At 33.4% G+C, this 17,654-nt stretch overlaps 4 protein-coding genes across 4 annotated transcripts; 3 read left to right on the forward strand and 1 right to left on the reverse strand.

The window, feature by feature from the left end:
* Window positions 1-1,576: 1,576 nt before the first annotated feature.
* Window positions 1,577-3,162, forward strand: LOC111303424 (putative xyloglucan endotransglucosylase/hydrolase protein 23). Its single transcript, XM_022899679.2, has 3 exons — window positions 1,577-2,209; window positions 2,314-2,507; window positions 2,603-3,162. The coding sequence occupies exons 1-3, from the start codon at window positions 1,922-1,924 to the stop codon at window positions 3,003-3,005; spliced, it is 885 nt and encodes a 294-aa protein (XP_022755414.1). The 5' UTR covers window positions 1,577-1,921; the 3' UTR covers window positions 3,006-3,162.
* A 725-nt stretch (window positions 3,163-3,887) lies between these two features.
* On the forward strand, window positions 3,888-5,826 carry LOC111303425 (putative xyloglucan endotransglucosylase/hydrolase protein 23). The gene is made up of 3 exons (XM_022899680.2): window positions 3,888-4,738; window positions 4,824-5,017; window positions 5,123-5,826. The coding sequence occupies exons 1-3, from the start codon at window positions 4,454-4,456 to the stop codon at window positions 5,511-5,513; spliced, it is 870 nt and encodes a 289-aa protein (XP_022755415.1). The 5' UTR covers window positions 3,888-4,453; the 3' UTR covers window positions 5,514-5,826.
* A 368-nt stretch (window positions 5,827-6,194) lies between these two features.
* Window positions 6,195-9,012, forward strand: LOC111302632 (uncharacterized). The gene is made up of 7 exons (XM_022898453.2): window positions 6,195-6,252; window positions 6,427-6,573; window positions 7,148-7,300; window positions 7,394-7,720; window positions 7,815-7,897; window positions 7,990-8,560; window positions 8,669-9,012. Exons 1-7 carry the CDS (start codon window positions 6,195-6,197, stop codon window positions 8,947-8,949), a joined length of 1,620 nt encoding a protein of 539 aa, XP_022754188.2. The 3' UTR covers window positions 8,950-9,012.
* Window positions 9,013-10,313: 1,301 nt separating this feature from the next.
* On the reverse strand, window positions 10,314-11,582 carry LOC111304267 (uncharacterized). The gene has a single exon (XM_022900806.2). It carries the CDS (start codon window positions 11,076-11,078, stop codon window positions 10,584-10,586), a length of 495 nt encoding a protein of 164 aa, XP_022756541.2. The 5' UTR covers window positions 11,079-11,582; the 3' UTR covers window positions 10,314-10,583.
* Window positions 11,583-17,654: the final 6,072 nt, after the last annotated feature.

Genomic DNA, 17,654 nt, shown 5'->3' on the forward strand with positions numbered 1-17,654 from the left:
CAACAATTAAAATTTAAGATTTCATTTTAAAGGTCACATGTTTAGTCCTTAAAAATTGAGTAAAAGTTTAATCAGTAAAAGGCTATAAGCCATATTAAAAGTTTAAAAACTGAGTATATGTTAGTGAAAAAGATTTACTGCCAGTGATCTCATTGGCGTATATTTATAGTATAATTAGTACATTATCTTGATAAGAACAAGAGTTCAAAATACAAGGAATATATACAAGTATTTCAAACAATATATTCTAATCAAGATTGTCTTCAACCTTGACATCCTTATTAACTTCCATGGTTGAATTAACCTTATCAATATTATCAACATATCCTTGGTTGAATCAACCTTATCTGTATTATCATCATTTGAATCAATCTTGAACTTGTTATTCCATCCAATAGAGCGGATTTATGGGATGCGAGAAAGTTGCATGGTAAATTTTTCATTGTTTAATTTAATATTATATGTATTTAAAAATCTAATTCAACTTTAATTTCTATAAATTATTATTTTGTTATACTACTTATTTTTAGTTAAATTTTTATAATTTTTAAGTGTTCATCATCTTTGTAAAAATTACTTTACTAATAGAACGGGGATATATATATATATATATATATTACATTTTTTGTTAATATTTAACAAAAAAGGTAAAAAAAAGTTTTACATCTGAAAATTTGCTTTATATATAATATATGTAATTATGTGGTATGTGTTTAACTATATTCGATAAATAAGAGGAATCTATAATTTTTTTTTGCCTGTTAATTATTTGGTTTGGATAAAAAATGAGATGTAAGATTTTTTTTAAAGTTATGTTTATGATCAAATAATATATTCATATAATTAAATAAATAATCGATGATTATATTATTAAATAATCAACTACTAAATTATAATTTAACTAAACAACTAAATACACACATAATAATACTTGAACATAAAATCTCAAGATCTTATGACTTACTCTTTATTGCTAAGTTAAGATGTCATTGGTAGATATAAGACTTTTTTATATTCAATAAATCACATAAGATGAAGAAATTAACATAGGAAAAGTCATTATGAAGTATATGGTTTAAAAATTGAATGTGACGTCTAGACTGATCACAAGTGTATACATTCAAATGTTGAACCTTTTTGTTCTTTACGTAAGATATTGAAACTTTGATACTGAAGCATTAAATTTATATAAATGCCTCTACCTAATTATACGAAAATGTCAACCAAGTACAAGATATCTGTTTTGAAGAGGTAAATAAATGAATAAAACAGTCAAAACTAAAACCGCCATGAGACCAACATTATGTGAATATTATATTAAAATGTAACAGATAAAGAAATAAAGATGCTCAGGTACCCTTTTTCTTTTCTAGAATATACCAGTAATTTCCGCAGTTGTTTTGAACCTAGAATTGTTGAAAAGATCAACTCGATATATGCAAGCTGTGGACACACTGGAAAGCAAACCACACGTAATCGAGAGGGGGACCAGAGATGTCATGGATTGGAGGCGGTGGTTACCGATTGGTGTCCTCCGCTTCGATTCATCAGGGTTCATATACAGGTTTGTTAAATGTAAAATCATGACAAATGAGGCGGCTCGCTCCAGACTAAGAGTCATTTGGCCAATTGGCACTTGATTGGAGTGGTTGAAATTTTTTATATATGGGATATGACCCTTCTCTTTTCTCTAGCTATATTTTTTTCTTCAACCCCAGCTTTTCTACAACTCATATTCTCTTCCCACCAAACTCAAAAATCGTGAGGAACCTTCAAATCATGCACTCTTCCTTATTTTGTTCGTCATCCTCCGTCTATATAAACAGGCTATAATTTTAGGTCAATAAACAATTCAAGCCTCCAACTCCTTCACTGAAAATCACTTATTCAACTCCTCATTTCATACAATAAATCAGAAATAATGACATCTTTAATTTCTTGTTCTTCAAATGTTTCTGTTACTCTCCTAATCTCTGTATGGGTTACTTTTGTTATAATTGCAACTGCTGGCAACTTTTACCAGGACTTTGACATTACATGGGGAGATGGTCGTGCTCAGATACTCAACAATGGTGAACTTCTTACCCTTTCCCTTGACAAAACGTCTGGCTCAGGTTTCCAATCCAAAAATGAGTATTTGTTTGGAAAGATTGATATGCAGCTCAAGCTTGTCCCTGGCAATTCTGCAGGCACTGTCACCGCATATTATGTAAGTACCATTCCCATATTTACATTCTAATACTTCAACAACTCTTATTTGATTAAACTTTATGCTAACACAGAAAAATATCTGTTTATGACGTCGTATTGCAGTTGCGCTCCGAAGGGTCTGCTTGGGATGAAATAGACTTCGAATTCTTGGGCAACTTAAGTGGCGATCCTTACATTCTTCACACAAATGTATTCAGCCAAGGCAAAGGTGACAGGGAGCAACAGTTCTACCTCTGGTTTGATCCTACAGCTGATTTTCACACCTATTCCATCCTGTGGAATCCCCAACGTATCATGTAAGTAACAATCTTTTAAAGCTAGTCTAAGTTAATACTTTTCTTACTTGTTTATTCTGGAACTTTACTGAATTTGAATTTTTCTATTTTTCCAGCTTCTATGTAGATGGCACTCCCATTAGAGAGTTCAAGAACTTGGAATCAATTGGGGTTCCATTCCCAAAGAACCAGCCCATGAGGATACAATCCAGTCTCTGGAACGGTGATGACTGGGCTACAAGAGGTGGTCTAGTCAAGATTGATTGGAGCCAGGCTCCCTTCACTGCCTCGTATAGAAACTTCAATGCCGATGCTTGCACCAGGTCTTCTGGAGCATCATCAATTTGCAATTCAAATTCTCCTGCTAACAATAATAATCCTCCTTGGCTCTTGGAAGAACTTGACTCCGCAGGCCAAGAGGCGCTGCAGTGGGTGCAGAGGAATTACATGATTTACAATTACTGCTCAGACACAAAGCGATTTCCCCAAGGCCTCCCACCAGAATGTACTGCCAAATAACTTAACTTAAACACAGCACAAAAAATACCCACTACTCGTTCATCCCTTGCTTCTCTGATTTTGGGATAATTAATTCTTTTAATTACTGATTGTTTTCGCAATAAGAAGGAATTTATTTTTGTTGAAATAAAGAACACAATCAATAAATAATAACAGTAATTCATAGATTATCACAGTTCCGAATGCTTGATGCTTCTGTCTTTCTATTGAAAAAAGAAAAAAAACAAACAACAAAAGTATCAATCAAACGAACCTAAAAATACTAACCAAGCAACATCTATTAGAGAAGAAGAACAGCAACTTCCATGACAACTGCTCTCGCAATCCAATCACACAAGGACTCAGACAGCCAACGATTAGCATCACTCTTTGATCAAATCTACAGTTTAATTTTTAAAAATAGTTGTTGTAATTCAAATTCAATTTCAAATACAAAAAGATTGAATTCAGATTATGATATATTGTCAAACTTTGTACTAATGATAAACTCAAGCTTATTGTTACAGATACAATAATTTTATTGTTTTATGTCATCAAGCTTCAATTGCTTAAGAGTTCCACCAACTCAACATCCTTTCGCATAACTATTTCAACAAATCGTTAGAATAGGTAACCTTTACTGCTCTGACTGGTTCTATTCTTTGCATGTCAATTTTTAATCTTAACGATCAAAGTTGCATTTATAATATAATAAAGCAAATTTGGTTGACTTGCTTCATGAAAATGACATTGAATACATAAAATTAGTGTTAATTACACGTTTGATATTTGTTGTCCCTGCAACGACGTGCAGATATGGCTAATATTGATTAAAAAATGAACAAATGTTAAAAGTGAGACACCAAATTTAATATAGTTGTTCTATAAATAAAAGCAAATCATGCATTTTATTTTCTTGGAGAAATATTACTTTTAATATTTTAAATTTTATAGGGTCAGTGTCTCCAATCTGGCAATCTCTGCATCAAAATTAGTCGCAGAGCATTTCAATGACCTTAAATTCACATAACTTAGGCATGGATAGAGCCTAAATCTGTAGGTCTATTCAATAGCCAAACCATAAACAAAACTATACTACTATATATTATTGGAGTTGACTGCCACACAGGAGAGGTTGGTGTGAAGAGACGGCAAAAGTAAATAGGGAAATTTTAGATTCCTGACCCTTTCTCTGCAAAAACCGCGTTTGATTATTTGATGATGCTGATGACAATGAAAGAAAACTAGCTATACAAAGCCTAGTAGTTGCTGCCACATCCACCTATTATACTCAATTCATGTTGACAAATAATGAACCTTACAACCTAAGCTCGCCTGCTTGCCTGCCTGGCATCTCTTACCGTCTTACATATAAATACTGCCACAATTAACCATCAAAATCAAGCAACAGCAACAGCCTGAAACACTTTGTGCAGCTGAGAGAAAACGACAAGAATATACATCAAGAAATGGCTGCATTTCGTTCTCCTTCAAGTGCGTCCACTGGGCTGGTTTTATTGTTCCTGATCAGTTTCTGCGTGGCTGCCTTTGCTGGCAACTTCTACCAAAATTGTGACACCGTTTGGGGAAAAGACCGTGCTCAGATTTACGACGGTGGCAACCTGCTCACTCTGTCGCTGGATAAAATCTCTGGCTCTGGATTCCAGTCCAAGAATGAATATCTATTTGGAAAGATTGATATGCAGCTGAAGCTTGTACCTGGAAATTCTGCGGGCACAGTAACTACTTATTATGTAAGTTATCTGTTTAATGGAATCTGTCATAATTTTGAAGTTTGGCATAATTACCTCTCAGTTAATTTCTCTGAATGTACTGCAGTTATCTTCAAAAGGTGAAACTTGGGATGAGATAGATTTTGAATTCCTGGGGAATTTAAGTGGACACCCTTACATTGTACATACAAATGTATTCTGCCAAGGCAAGGGCAACAGAGAGCAGCAATTCTACCTATGGTTTGACCCTACTGCAGATTTTCACACCTACTCCATCCTTTGGAACCCCCAGCGGATTGTGTAAGCAAAAGCAAGCATGAGTGCATAAGAATTCTGTTGTAAACCTGGAATGTGCATCATATTTCCTACATATGTTCATTCAATTTCTTGTTTACTGTATCTCAGATTCTATGTTGATGGCATCCCCATTAGAGAGTTCAAGAACCTGGAGTTTCTTGGGGTTCCATTCCCGAATAAACAGAAAATGAGATTATATTCTTCTCTCTGGAATGCTGATAACTGGGCAACTAGAGGTGGACTTGTCAAGACAGATTGGAGTAAGGCCCCCTTCAAAGCTTCCTATAGAAACTTCAATACCGATGCTTGCGTCTGGTCATATGGATCATCTTATTGCAGCCCAAACAAAAACGCATGGTATTGGGAAGAGCTTGATTTTGCAAAGAAAGGGCAGATGAAATGGGTGCAGGACAATTACATGGTGTATAATTACTGCACAGACAAAAAGCGATTCCCCTACGGCTTTCCGACAGAATGTGCCTTTGCCAACATACTCTAAGACTATTGTCTAACACCTCCCCACCAATATGGTTTCTAGTATTCCTTTTTTCCTACCCAATTACACTTAAAACATGAGGATTGTTTTTCCAAAAGTTGGCTTCTTGACCTTTTTTTAAAACCTTTCTCTATATGGTTTACAATTTTGAAATAAGGGTTTGTAACATGTATTTTGTACTCCAATCATAAGTCGTTTAGCAGCCATTTTCCTGTTTCGGATTTTGATTTTAATGCATGTAATAATGATGGCGGAATTGATCAAGTCAACAAAGTAAATTTATTTGAACTCAATTCAAGACGATAGTTCTTTTCTTCTTCCACATGGGCCAGTTCTCATCTTCTTATCATTGAAAGTGATTCCAGTTGTGCTATTCTTTGCGTTACTAATCATTCTTTAGTTTCTTGGTGGATGAAGCACGTTTCGAACAAAATCTCAAATGCAGGATTAAGGAAGTTAGCTTCAAAAATATTCTTTATGAGGCGATTTCTGTTAGTAGCTAAAGCAGGGGTTTCTCTTTAAGGCTGAGTTCGGTTGCTTGGCTGCAATCTGTTTATGTTTTTGGGGGGTCTCTGTTTTTATAGAAGTTAACGAGGGTAAACTTTCCGGGAAGCAATCTTGATTGAAAAGCAAAATCTTGGATTCACTTTCCAAAATTAAGCAATTTATTGGCGGTGTGGAGCCATGCTTTATGGTATTGCGCTCTCAATGTCAAAGGGATATCACAATTCACGTATACGATGTACGTACGGTGTAATCTCCAATTATCTACATAACTCCCCTTGGCTAAAACCCTATTATTCTTACTATTTAAAGTCGTCTATCCAAAGGTTTTCACAACATTAAACTTGTTAATTTGAGAAATCTCCGCATAATTGCATCAAATTTTTTTCTTCTTCTGTAATTAACATGGAAGACAATCTTCTTAATAAACCTTATGAGATGAATCCAATACTTGAAGTTGATGATGATATCTTCGACGACATAAGAGTTCTTGCTATTGACGCTCAAATTTTCAGCCTTCAGTATCTTTGTGCCGTGCTCCATAAGTGCAACTACAAAGGTATATATATTAATTATATGCTGTGTCTCTCTATTTTCTTTGAGTTTTATATATATATATATATATATTTTGTATTTATGTTCTCAGATTTGGACAATAAAAATACTGGTCTTGCTGGGGTGTTACTTGCTTAGGTTATATATTGTTAACTTAAAGTTTTTACAAATCTGGAATTTAGGGCTTGGAAGGATGTTCTTGGTGAGATCTATTAAGTTTGAATACAATCAATTTGCTGTAATTTCGAATGTCTGAAAGTTTGGAAATCACGTAACGTGAATGTCTGAAAGTTTTTCATCAGCCTTTTGTTTAAAATTAAGGTTTTTTTTTTTAATTTTATTTATTTGTAATTCCTTTTCTCCCAAGAAACTAAACGTCCAAAAGAATATACTATCTTAATTTTTGTTTAATTTAATTGCCAGGTAGAATATTATTTTTTTCTTCACACAACTCTGTACAACTGTCTAGAAATAGGATATCTAATTCCTCAAAAAGAAGAGATAGGACATCATATTTAATTTGGAACAGAGCAATAAGTTTTGCTGTTTTTCTGGAAACCTCCCCTTTTGATATGCAGTTAAAACAACACCATCTGCCGCTGAAGCTCTAGAATTATTGAGAGCAAACAAACGTGGGTTTGACATTGTGCTTGTTGATGTTGATGGTGGTAACTTGAATGGTTATAAGCTTCTGGAGACTATAGGACTTGAAATGTACTTACCGGTGATAAGTAAGTTAATTTCCTTGAAACCATATATCAATCAACGAGCTTTGATTTTAAGTAGTTTTTAATTTTGATCATGTTTCGAAAATTAATTCACAGTGGTGACTGGAGATGGCAGTCTAGAAAACATAAGGAAGGGTCTAATTTATGGGGCTGTAGATTATATGATAAAACCCATTGGAGTGCAGGAAATCAAGAATACTATTCAGCGCTGTGTTACTCTTAATAAAATAAGGGATTCTGAACAATCAAGCGACTGGCAAGAAACATCGAACGACCAAAAACTAAAGCCTTTGGAACATTCCAATGCTAAAGTCAAAATTCAATCGGATGGTGCCTCTTCTAGTAGTTGGAAAAAAAAGCGGTTATCATGGACCCCGGAGCTTGACGCTAAGTTTGTAAAAGCTGTTCAGAGACTGGAAAAATGTAAGTACTAGTATCAGTTTCCGGGTAAGAGTTTACTGTCTATAATTTCTATTCCAGATGTTACTGAATCAGAGATTGTTCTTTGGATTTTAAGGTTCAATGGTGCATCCGAAGAAGATACTTGACATTATGAATGAACCAGGACTCACTCGGGAGAATATTGCTAGTCATCTGCAGGTAATTAAGATTAAGAATGGTCTTATACGCTTATTAATAGCTAGTTAGTTGCCCATTCTTCTTCTAATGATCCTGGTTCTTTTGTGTAATAGAAATATAGGATTTCGTTGAAAAAGCGGAAAGCTAAAACGAACCAACAAGGTTTTGAATTAGAAAGAGTTATCCGATCTTCATCCACTAGTAGAAGTACTAACCGAAGAAAATGGGAAGTTGGCGACGTTAATGCTGATCATCTAGCTGTTCCAAAGTTCAATCGGTCTCACTCCTTCGAGGACATGAACTCTACCTTTCTCAACCAAAGAGAGGGGAATACGGTAATGTCAGGGCGTATGATACCAAATGGCGGCTCGCTGGTTCCAGACAACACGCAACAATCCCTTCTTCATAGTTGCTTGGATAATCCAAGCTTTCAAACGCCAGATTTCAAATCTTTTAATTACTATAATTACAGCTTAGAAATGAATATTCAGCCTCATAATCTTGGATCCGAGCCTGTTTCAGGGACTTCTCAGTCACCATACTTTCATGATGCGGGTTCCGACCCTAGAACTCCTAGCAGTGCGCCATTTTATCCATTCTCGAATGCATTTTCTACGCCTGAAACAGATGTAGCTAATTTCCAGTCCCCTTTTGCTGTTAGTTCTGTCCCGAATCTTGTTTCTGGTACTTAATTGTATCCCCTTTCCTTAATTTCGATCATTTGTGATTTGATATGCAGTCTATTTCCATCACTTACCTCAATTGCTCATTAATTGGTTAACATTTGTATAGGTGGCATTCCAAATTATGCAGGCTTTACTATGGACTGTACAAATAACGAGCAATATCCTGGTTCCGCAGTCTTAACAAGAAATGCTGAGACCGAATTGGTGCTCAATGTCACAATGATATCACCAACGACTGACTTTAGTTCCAACCATAACCTCGAGCTTGACGATGAAGTCTCTGTGATGGATTACAATCAGGAGGGAAGCTTTAATTTCTATTCTGCATTTAGTGGTGAGGACCATTCTGGTGAACATATACTATATAATTGTCAGATTTCTGAGTAGAATGTGTGTTGATTCTTCATTTTGGTTGAAGCTTTAGTTGGCTTCCAGGCTTGTTAACTTCTTTCATGCATCGGAAAATGAAACTATTCTGCCCCTTGTACCATATATATACATTTTATTTTTTGCTACAATTATAAGAAGTAGTTAGATATATATATATATATATATGAAAAAGTACACTAATTAAGTAAATCCTCATGTTCCATTTTCAAAAATACTGCTTTCCTTTGAGTTTTACCTTGTTTATTGCAGTTTAGAGATGATAGATAACCTCTGCAGTCCAGTCTATGATCTTAGCAAGGGCTCTAATATATGAGTGGCAGATAGTGATTTAGCTGATTATTTGTGTTAAATAGGTTCTTCAGAACTAGTATATATGCTTGCATCCTAATTTTAGATTGTTCATCTTATTTATTGTAAATGATTTGTAGTCTTATATTGATTGTGGATCCATTAAACAAGTAAAGAACAAAATTTTGAACTTAGAATAACAAAACAATCCATATTATACGAATTTTGACTGTTTCAATTTGATAGAAATGATTTTTTTTTTTAATTAACAAACAAGTTAAAAATGGATCGGGTATCTTTTTTTTAAAATTGAAATAAAATCAGGGGCGGATTTCTTTTTAAAAAAAGAACTGTGGTGTGCATAATTAGTACCTGAGCAGCACTAAGCCAACTTCTACAAGCAAATGTTCAAATCCTAAATCTAAGCTAGTTCTTTTTGGTTCTTGTAGAAGCTGGCTTAGTGTTGCTTAGATAGAGTTCTTCGCTCTAGGTTTTTTCCTTATATCTAGGTTGATAATCCACGTATATAATGCTGCTTTTAAAGACTTTTTTTTTTTTTCGTTAGAATTATTTTTTAATCTTGCTCTTAAAACAATGAAATACATGTATTTACCTTTACCCTTTAAGTTCAAGTAACATGTTTGGATCCATTAAAAAAAAAAAAAAAAAACACGTATGGATGCATCCTTAAAAATCCATTAAAATTTTGACGAAAAGGAGTGAAGATAAAAAAATTTATTAATTTAATAATTAAAATTTATAATTAATTTTTTACTTTATAATTTAATTATTAAAATAAATATTTTTACATTTTCATCCTTTTCCATCGTTCTTTCCTATTAAAATCTAAAGTTGACATCACATCATAGGTAAAGGAAGTTCGTGTATGTTACCCATGGAATGAACACTGAGCGTCTTTTACGCGTCTCAAGGCATTACCTGCGTCTTCATCTTAAAATTGCTTCCTCTAGCCGTTTCCTGTTCCCTGTTCTTCGGTGCTCCAACAAAAATGAAATATCATTCTAACTCAGGATTTAACTCAACAACTTCATTGTTTTACTTTTAATAGATATAGTCGCAGATTTAAAATTCAGATGTCAATATTTATAATTTTTTTCGTACACTTCTCCTCGGTAAAAAGATAAATGTCATTCACCAAAAAATAAACACGGTACATATATCTCCAACTCAAAGGAAAAAAAAAAGTCAGCCTAATATTTTCTACTACAAATTTCCCATGCTTCACACTTTCTTGTTTTCTACATATTAAGAATACATTTCAAACATATAAGCGTATCACAAAAAATAAAATGAAAATACAATTGCAAATAGTGGGTGCAATTTTAAAGCCTTAAAGATAAGTCAAGCTGGCTGAACTCTTCTTCAACATTTTCAGTCCTGTATCCCTTGGACCAAGAATCGATCCCTTCTCTTGAACCATGGTTCATGTCTCTTCTTCCATAATTCATTTCTCCTGCAAACCTAACAGGTCGACCTTTTTGTTCAAATGGAGCGACTTGTGACTGCATACATTGAGCACGGCTCGAACCACAGACACTGGATCCTGAGTGAGAATTGGATCCCCCATGAGTCCGGACAGCTGAGCTTTGCTCCCTGTTTTTCTTGGCTAGAGTTCGTTCTAGCTTGTGGGCATTTTGGTGGCCTCCAAGTGCTTGTGAACTATAGAACTTCCTTTGGCAATAGTTACAAGAGAAAATTCTAGGTTCCACTGGACTTTGTGGCGATGAGGAAGAAGATGATGGTTCAAGGACAAGCTCTAGGTTGAGTTGATTGTTGGGTAGGCTTAGACGAAGAAAAGTATTAGGGTGGTAATCCATTATGGGAGAGAGAAACCTGGAAGTTGATCTCGAGCTATAACAAAGGAAACGAGATGAGTTTAATGCGATCGAAAGAATGACAATGATGATTCAATGGTAGGCGGGACTTAGGAGGGAGATCGAGAAGGCTAATAGCTCAAGGAGAAGCCAGTGAAAGTAGAAGTTTATAGGCGAATCAAAGTAGTCTATGGAAAATAAAAGGGAAGGTAGGGGCATAGATAAGCAGTTTGAGAGGGTATGTCTAGCATTATATGAGGTACAAAGGTTCACTGTTCCTGCAACCACAAATAGTAACAAGTGTAAAAAAGAGAGGGCCTATGGAGAGAGAGAGAGAAGGACAGAAAAAGAGAGAGAGACAGTTATCAGCAAAGATCAGTGGGGAATCGAGGGGTTGTCGCCTCCATTAATGGCAGCATTCTAATCCTTTGTCGGTCCGCACAAAAAAAATTTCAGGGTACTTTCTCTGCATTCTCACAAACAAGTAAGAAATTAGGGAAAAAAATTCAAAGGAGCTAATTTTTAATATAATCATCTATGCTTTAAAGTTTTCTTTATATTGAATAACTTGTGAATCTGTATAATTTAGACATCTAGTCATTGGTCCAATATAAACAAGATAAACTGACTTGATTAGATTAAACATGCAACATGATAACAGACCGGTTTGACATTTGCCGCTAGATTATCCTCTGATGCAATGAACAACCGTACAAGATTAGACATAGTCCCACGACAATGAACCCACTGGTGCTAATTGGTACAACTCTTTGGATCAATTAATGTTCCTATAGAACATGTCTTAAAGGTCGGTCGACTGACAAGCAGAGGCGACGTTAATATCCAATCAACTTCTATAAATGGATCAGTTCAGCCCTTACCTAATTCATTGATCTCTTCTTTCTTCATTGTCCAAGTTCAAAGTTCAGATATATGTGCACAAATTTGACATCAACAGTACTTTTGAGCCAAACAAAGAGGGAGTAAAAAGAATTCCCATACTTTTGTTGAAATCCCATGAAATAACGTTCTTTTGCATATTCATTTATAGGAAGAAATTATTAATTAAATTATTAATTATGTGAGACGCCAACTGTGGGAAATTCCTATTGATGCAAATAACAGTTTGGGTCAGTTTGGGAGAGTGATGAGCCGTCTCTAGACAAATGTTACTAACCACAGACAGACATCCAAAGAAACAAGCTGTTCATCTTATTAGCTTCATAGTACCTTTTCCGGATCATAACCTCGGCATCTATCGCTTATAGAGTCAGAGCCAGAAAGGCAACTACTACCGAAAAGGTCTTGGGGAATTGTATAAAGCGGATCAATGGTTTGTAATAGTCCATAGTGCCTTTGCTTGGGACCCCACAGTTTTTCTGCATGTATGCCACCAAGGTTTTGAGTAATAGTCGTCTACCTTACATCACATCGTATTTGAATTATATCAATCTCTCTCTCTCTCTCTCACATCAGTCTTTCTTAGTTTTTGACTTAACTTAAACTGAGACAAGCACATGGGGTATGGGATTTTAAACTGTAGAAAAGCAGACAAATCAAATCCACTATGTTCTCTCAATCAGGTAAGCATTTAAAAATAACCTCCCAAACAACAATGTCTAGAATTAATTTATTGACACATTATTATTTATTAGACCATGATTATGGGATCATAATCTTGCAGGTCGGCTATGATTGCGATGAGTTTTGTCTATTAATCACAGACACAACAAAAACAAGAAAACTACATACTCTTCTCAGCAATATCGGTAGTCACCTTGTCATAAAGATTCCAAAGCTCTAGGAACATTAATTCCCTTGTAAAAACATACTATTATAGCCGTTAAGAAATATAATGATCAGTAGGTAAATTCCATGTGTTCCTTTGTACTTTAACAAACCACAAGAAATGCAATCATGAACTTGAGCCCTAAATATTTCATCATGTATAGTACTTTTTTTAATTAATATTTCATGTACTTGGCCTGAGTCAGTTAATTAGATCTGACTTATTTTGTTAAGATAATAATAGTATTGCATATATAGATATACTCTCACATTTACATTATTAAATTCTCTCTATAATTAGTGAATGACCAATAATCTGAAGTAAGATAAGAAAGAAGACAGGACAGAAATTATCAATATCCTTTTATTAATTAATCTAAACAAAACAAACAAAAAAGCATTTGCTCAATTCAAGCAAAAGAGAGAGAGAGAGAGAGAGTCACATGGGAAAATGCGAGGTTTAAGGGAGAGCAGTGACGAGAGATATAGGAGGGAGCCCCTAGTTTTGCCCATAGAAAAATAGATTAATAGGAAGTGATCCTAAGAAGAAACTGAGACAGAAATGGTGGTGGACATGTTCGTGTTTTGTCGGGTTTAATAAACAGTAAAAAGGTTACGGAAGGAACTCGCTATGAAGACTCCTGGTTCTCTTTTCTGCCAACACGTGGACAATGACTTCCACTGTTTTTGTTTTTTATTCCATGGAGAAACAGATATTGATAGCTAATCTTTCATGTTCTTTTGAATAAGAGATACATGCATCAATCATAAAATTGAATGCTAGAATACAGTGACCGGCACCATTCTTTGTTCGTCGACGTATGTGTTTTATTGATGGTTGTAATGAAATCTTCTATGTGCCAAAGGGATAATATTAATCATCCATAAACCTCATCTCTCCAAGTGTCTGTGTGTGCCTGATGTTGAAGCTAAGCTTCTGCAAATTTCTTTTTCATGAAAGCTACTTTATAGATTTTAGTGATGTTTAGCTTCCATGAGTTTTATTTGGTTCTAAGCTATCATGAGTTCTAAGAGTAGGGTCACGTTTTTCCCCGCACTTTGTGCACCTTTTTGGGTGTTTTCTGTTTCGGTTTTGGATCCATTATCAAACGTGTCAGTTTGTTTGGCTGCAAGAATATGTATGCCCCAGTTGGGGTTCGACCTGAATTTTCAGATCATTGCAGAAAACTGAGCTTTTACTGACTTTTTTTTTACCACAAAACGCAGCTATCTATAGTTGAGATTCCTAATGATGTATGTAAGACAAATAAAATCCAACTTAAAGACAAGCTTTCTCTTGTCCATTCCTTGCTTGCAGTTTACCACCGACATTATCACTCTAACCAAAAAGATAACTATTTTCACAAACGTTATATGTCTGAACGATCTTTCTTTGTCTCTCATTATCATTCCAATCAAGACCATCTGTCGCTAATCTCAATTGAGAAATTTCTTCCAAAATTATGCCTCAAATTTCTATAGTAACATTTATTGGTGTTTGCTTTGAATATGTAATCTCACATTGAAAATTGAGTAAAGGTATAAGAATTGATAGTTTATCTTGTATCCACATTAAATAGTTAGTAAAGGTATGCCTTTATAAATAAGATACTTTAGCTTTAGTTTAATAATCCTAAATAATTAGATACCAAGAGAATAACTAAGTGAGTAGATTATTAAAAAGATGTTATTAGGTTTTGGATTAAATTTTGAGTAAGGAGATTTTTTTTATTTTTTTCATTCCAAAAATCTTACAATTGTAAAGATTCATTTGTTAGTGGATTAGGTTTGGAATAAATCATTTTGAGTTGAGCCGAAACAAATATATTTGTGTGTTTTATTCTTGTTTTGAGTTTACTCTATTGTTTATGTGTGTCGGTACTGCACACATGTTGATTTCTCAACAAATGGTATCAAAGTAAAATTTAAGGTTTAAAACATTGAAAGAAAAGAGGACAGCCCAAAAGATTGTGAAAATAATGCAAGTATTTCAAGATGTATAAAGAAAATAAGTCTACCATGCCTATACCCAAATTTGAAATTCCAATGGAAAGATTAATTTTATTTTATGGCTAAATATGATTCAAAATTTATTAGTACAACAAAGGTTGGATCAAACATTATAAAGTAGCAAGCTTGAGGAGGGTTAAATCAAGCATTAGAAAGTAGTAAACCTAAAAAATGTTTGACAATAATTGAAATAAAATTCAAAAGAAAATTGTTAGTACTATTAAATTGGAGCTAATCCCAAAAGTAAAGTATAATGTATTGACTGAGAGTATTCTGAAGAGTTTGTGAGATAAACTTGAGAGTATTTATGCTTCGAAGTCATTGATTAATAGATTATGTTTAAGGATGATCTATATTCTCTAAAGATGAAAGAAAGTATGAGTCTTCATAATCACTTGAATAAATTTAATATATTAGTTTCTTAATTACTTGCGATTTATGTTGATGAGTTAAAAATGAAGAGAATACTTTAATTTTGTTGTCATTTTTATCCAAGTCTTATAGACCTTTAATTTAAATTTTGTTTGTTGATAGGTCTACTTTGAAGTTGATGATGTGATTGCCCTATTGTGTGAGAACGAAAGGTTTATAGGAACAAAAAATTCATCACTTGGAGGTAGTGCACTAATTGTAAAGGGTTTTGATCGAGGGAGAATTTAAAAGAAGATTGATAGATTAAGAGAAAGATCCAAGTCAAGAGATAGATATTACAGTGATATAAATTATTATTATTATTATGGTAAAAAATGATATATATAAATATATATAAGTGCGCTACAAGAAGTTAAGAAGGAATATGACTGTATTCAAAAGGATGAATGACGAGAAAAAATTGGATGAAGGAAAGAATGATACTATTATTATTGTGTCTGATGATGATGAGGTCGTTTTGACGATTTATATGGATGAGACTCAAAAAGGTGATAAAAGTTAGGTTTTAAATTCAATTGTTACAGTCCATATCTACAATGATAAAATTTATTTTATAGAGTTGGATGAGAATAAGAAGTATGAAAATATTACGGTCGCCAACAATGAAAAAGTACAGATTCAAGGTATTAGGAGTGTTCACCTTAGATATCATAATGGTGTTATTAGGACTTTTCGTCAGGTAATGTATGTACTGGGTTGTAGCTACAATTTGATTGCTTTGGATAAGTTAACTTCTTAAGGTACATATAGTGGTTGAAAGTGTATAAAAATAGTAGTATAATTCTACAAGAGAATAGGATTAAAAATCATTTATACATACTTTATAGAGGTTCAGTTGTTGAGATTTCTATGATGAAAAAAAAAAGAAGAAGGACAAGCGTGTCACCTTTGCAGACATTGTTGAAGTATTTGAAGATTCAAGTCAATAAGAATTTGTTGGGGTTTACCTTAAATTTTGTAATCCCACATTGAAAGTTAAGTAAAGTTATAAGAATTGAGAATTTGTCTTATATCCCACATCAGAAATTTAGTAAAAGTATAAGGGTTTCATGTTTATAAATAAGATATTTTAGTTTTAACTTGGCAATCACAAATAGTTAGACATAAAAAAAATAGTTAAGTGAGTAGACTATTAAAAGAGTATTATTAGATTTTGAATTAAGTTTCGAGAAAAGTTTTTAGTGATTTTTTTATTGTAAAAGTATCACAGTTGTAATTATGTTTGGAGTAAGTTATTTTGAGTTGGATCAAAATAAATATATTTATGTGTTTGTATTTTTATTTTAAGCTTGCTCTATTGTTTGTGTGTGTCGGTGCACTATATTCCTTTATGTTTGGTATTATCATGTCTACAAAACATCTCATGAGTAATCTCCATCACATATTTCTTATAGTTTTCTTTCAACATATTTCGTTGGTTTTCACCAAATGCTTGCTTCACTCTGTCTCCATCAACTAGTAAATGGATCCTTTTAAGGCAAGAAGTAAATGAATATGTCCTTATATTACTTATATATACATATATATATACATATATATATATATATAAAGTTGAAATACTCTAGTAAATATATTAGGATATAGTCACTGAAGTTTCCACCGTTTTTTATTTTGATCACCCAATTATGAAAAATTATAATTTAATTACTAATTAATTTTGAGAGATCAATATAAAAAATAACGAAAATTTCAATGACTAATGCATGTAGTTTGCCCAATATATAATATTTTCTAAATTGAATGTTCATCTTCCATTTTTCAAGTCTTCCAAAACCATAAAGTAGTACTTTTTATTTTTTAATTAATGCTAATCACTACTTTTTCTATATTTCATATTAATTTTAATAAATTTTTAAAATTTTTTATTATTAAAACTACTATGCTCTCAAATTGTTTGCTTAATCTGTGTATCAAATCAAACACAGACGGTTAATTTGAAATAAAAAATAATAATAAAACGACTAAAAGGGAAAATTCAAGATTCTAAGTTTATATTGAAATCCCGAAATTAAGGTGATATATAGATTATGAGATGAAAAAGAGTTCTATCCACCAGATTTATTTATTAATAGGAATTTTTGTCATCAGAATTAAGCTTAATTATTTCTCTCTAGGGTAGATAAGCAATGTTTTGTTTCAAGCAAGCTGTGGCGTTTATAGCAGGGAAAAAAAAGAGTAAATAAAGAAATAGATGGGGCTTATAGTAATGCAAGCAAGGTGAGGGAGTGAATAGGAGTCAAGTTTCAGCTTCTAAGAGAGAGAGAAAGAGCAAAGAGAAGAGAGGAGAAGAGAGCAGAGAGGAAAAAGGACGAGGACAAGGACAAAATACGAAGGATTCTTTGCGTGAGA

Source organism: Durio zibethinus, chromosome 13 (genome assembly GCF_047325235.1).
Source record: "Durio zibethinus cultivar Kanyao isolate XHJ-2024 chromosome 13, ASM4732523v1, whole genome shotgun sequence".
Lineage (NCBI taxonomy): Eukaryota > Viridiplantae > Streptophyta > Magnoliopsida > Malvales > Malvaceae > Durio > Durio zibethinus.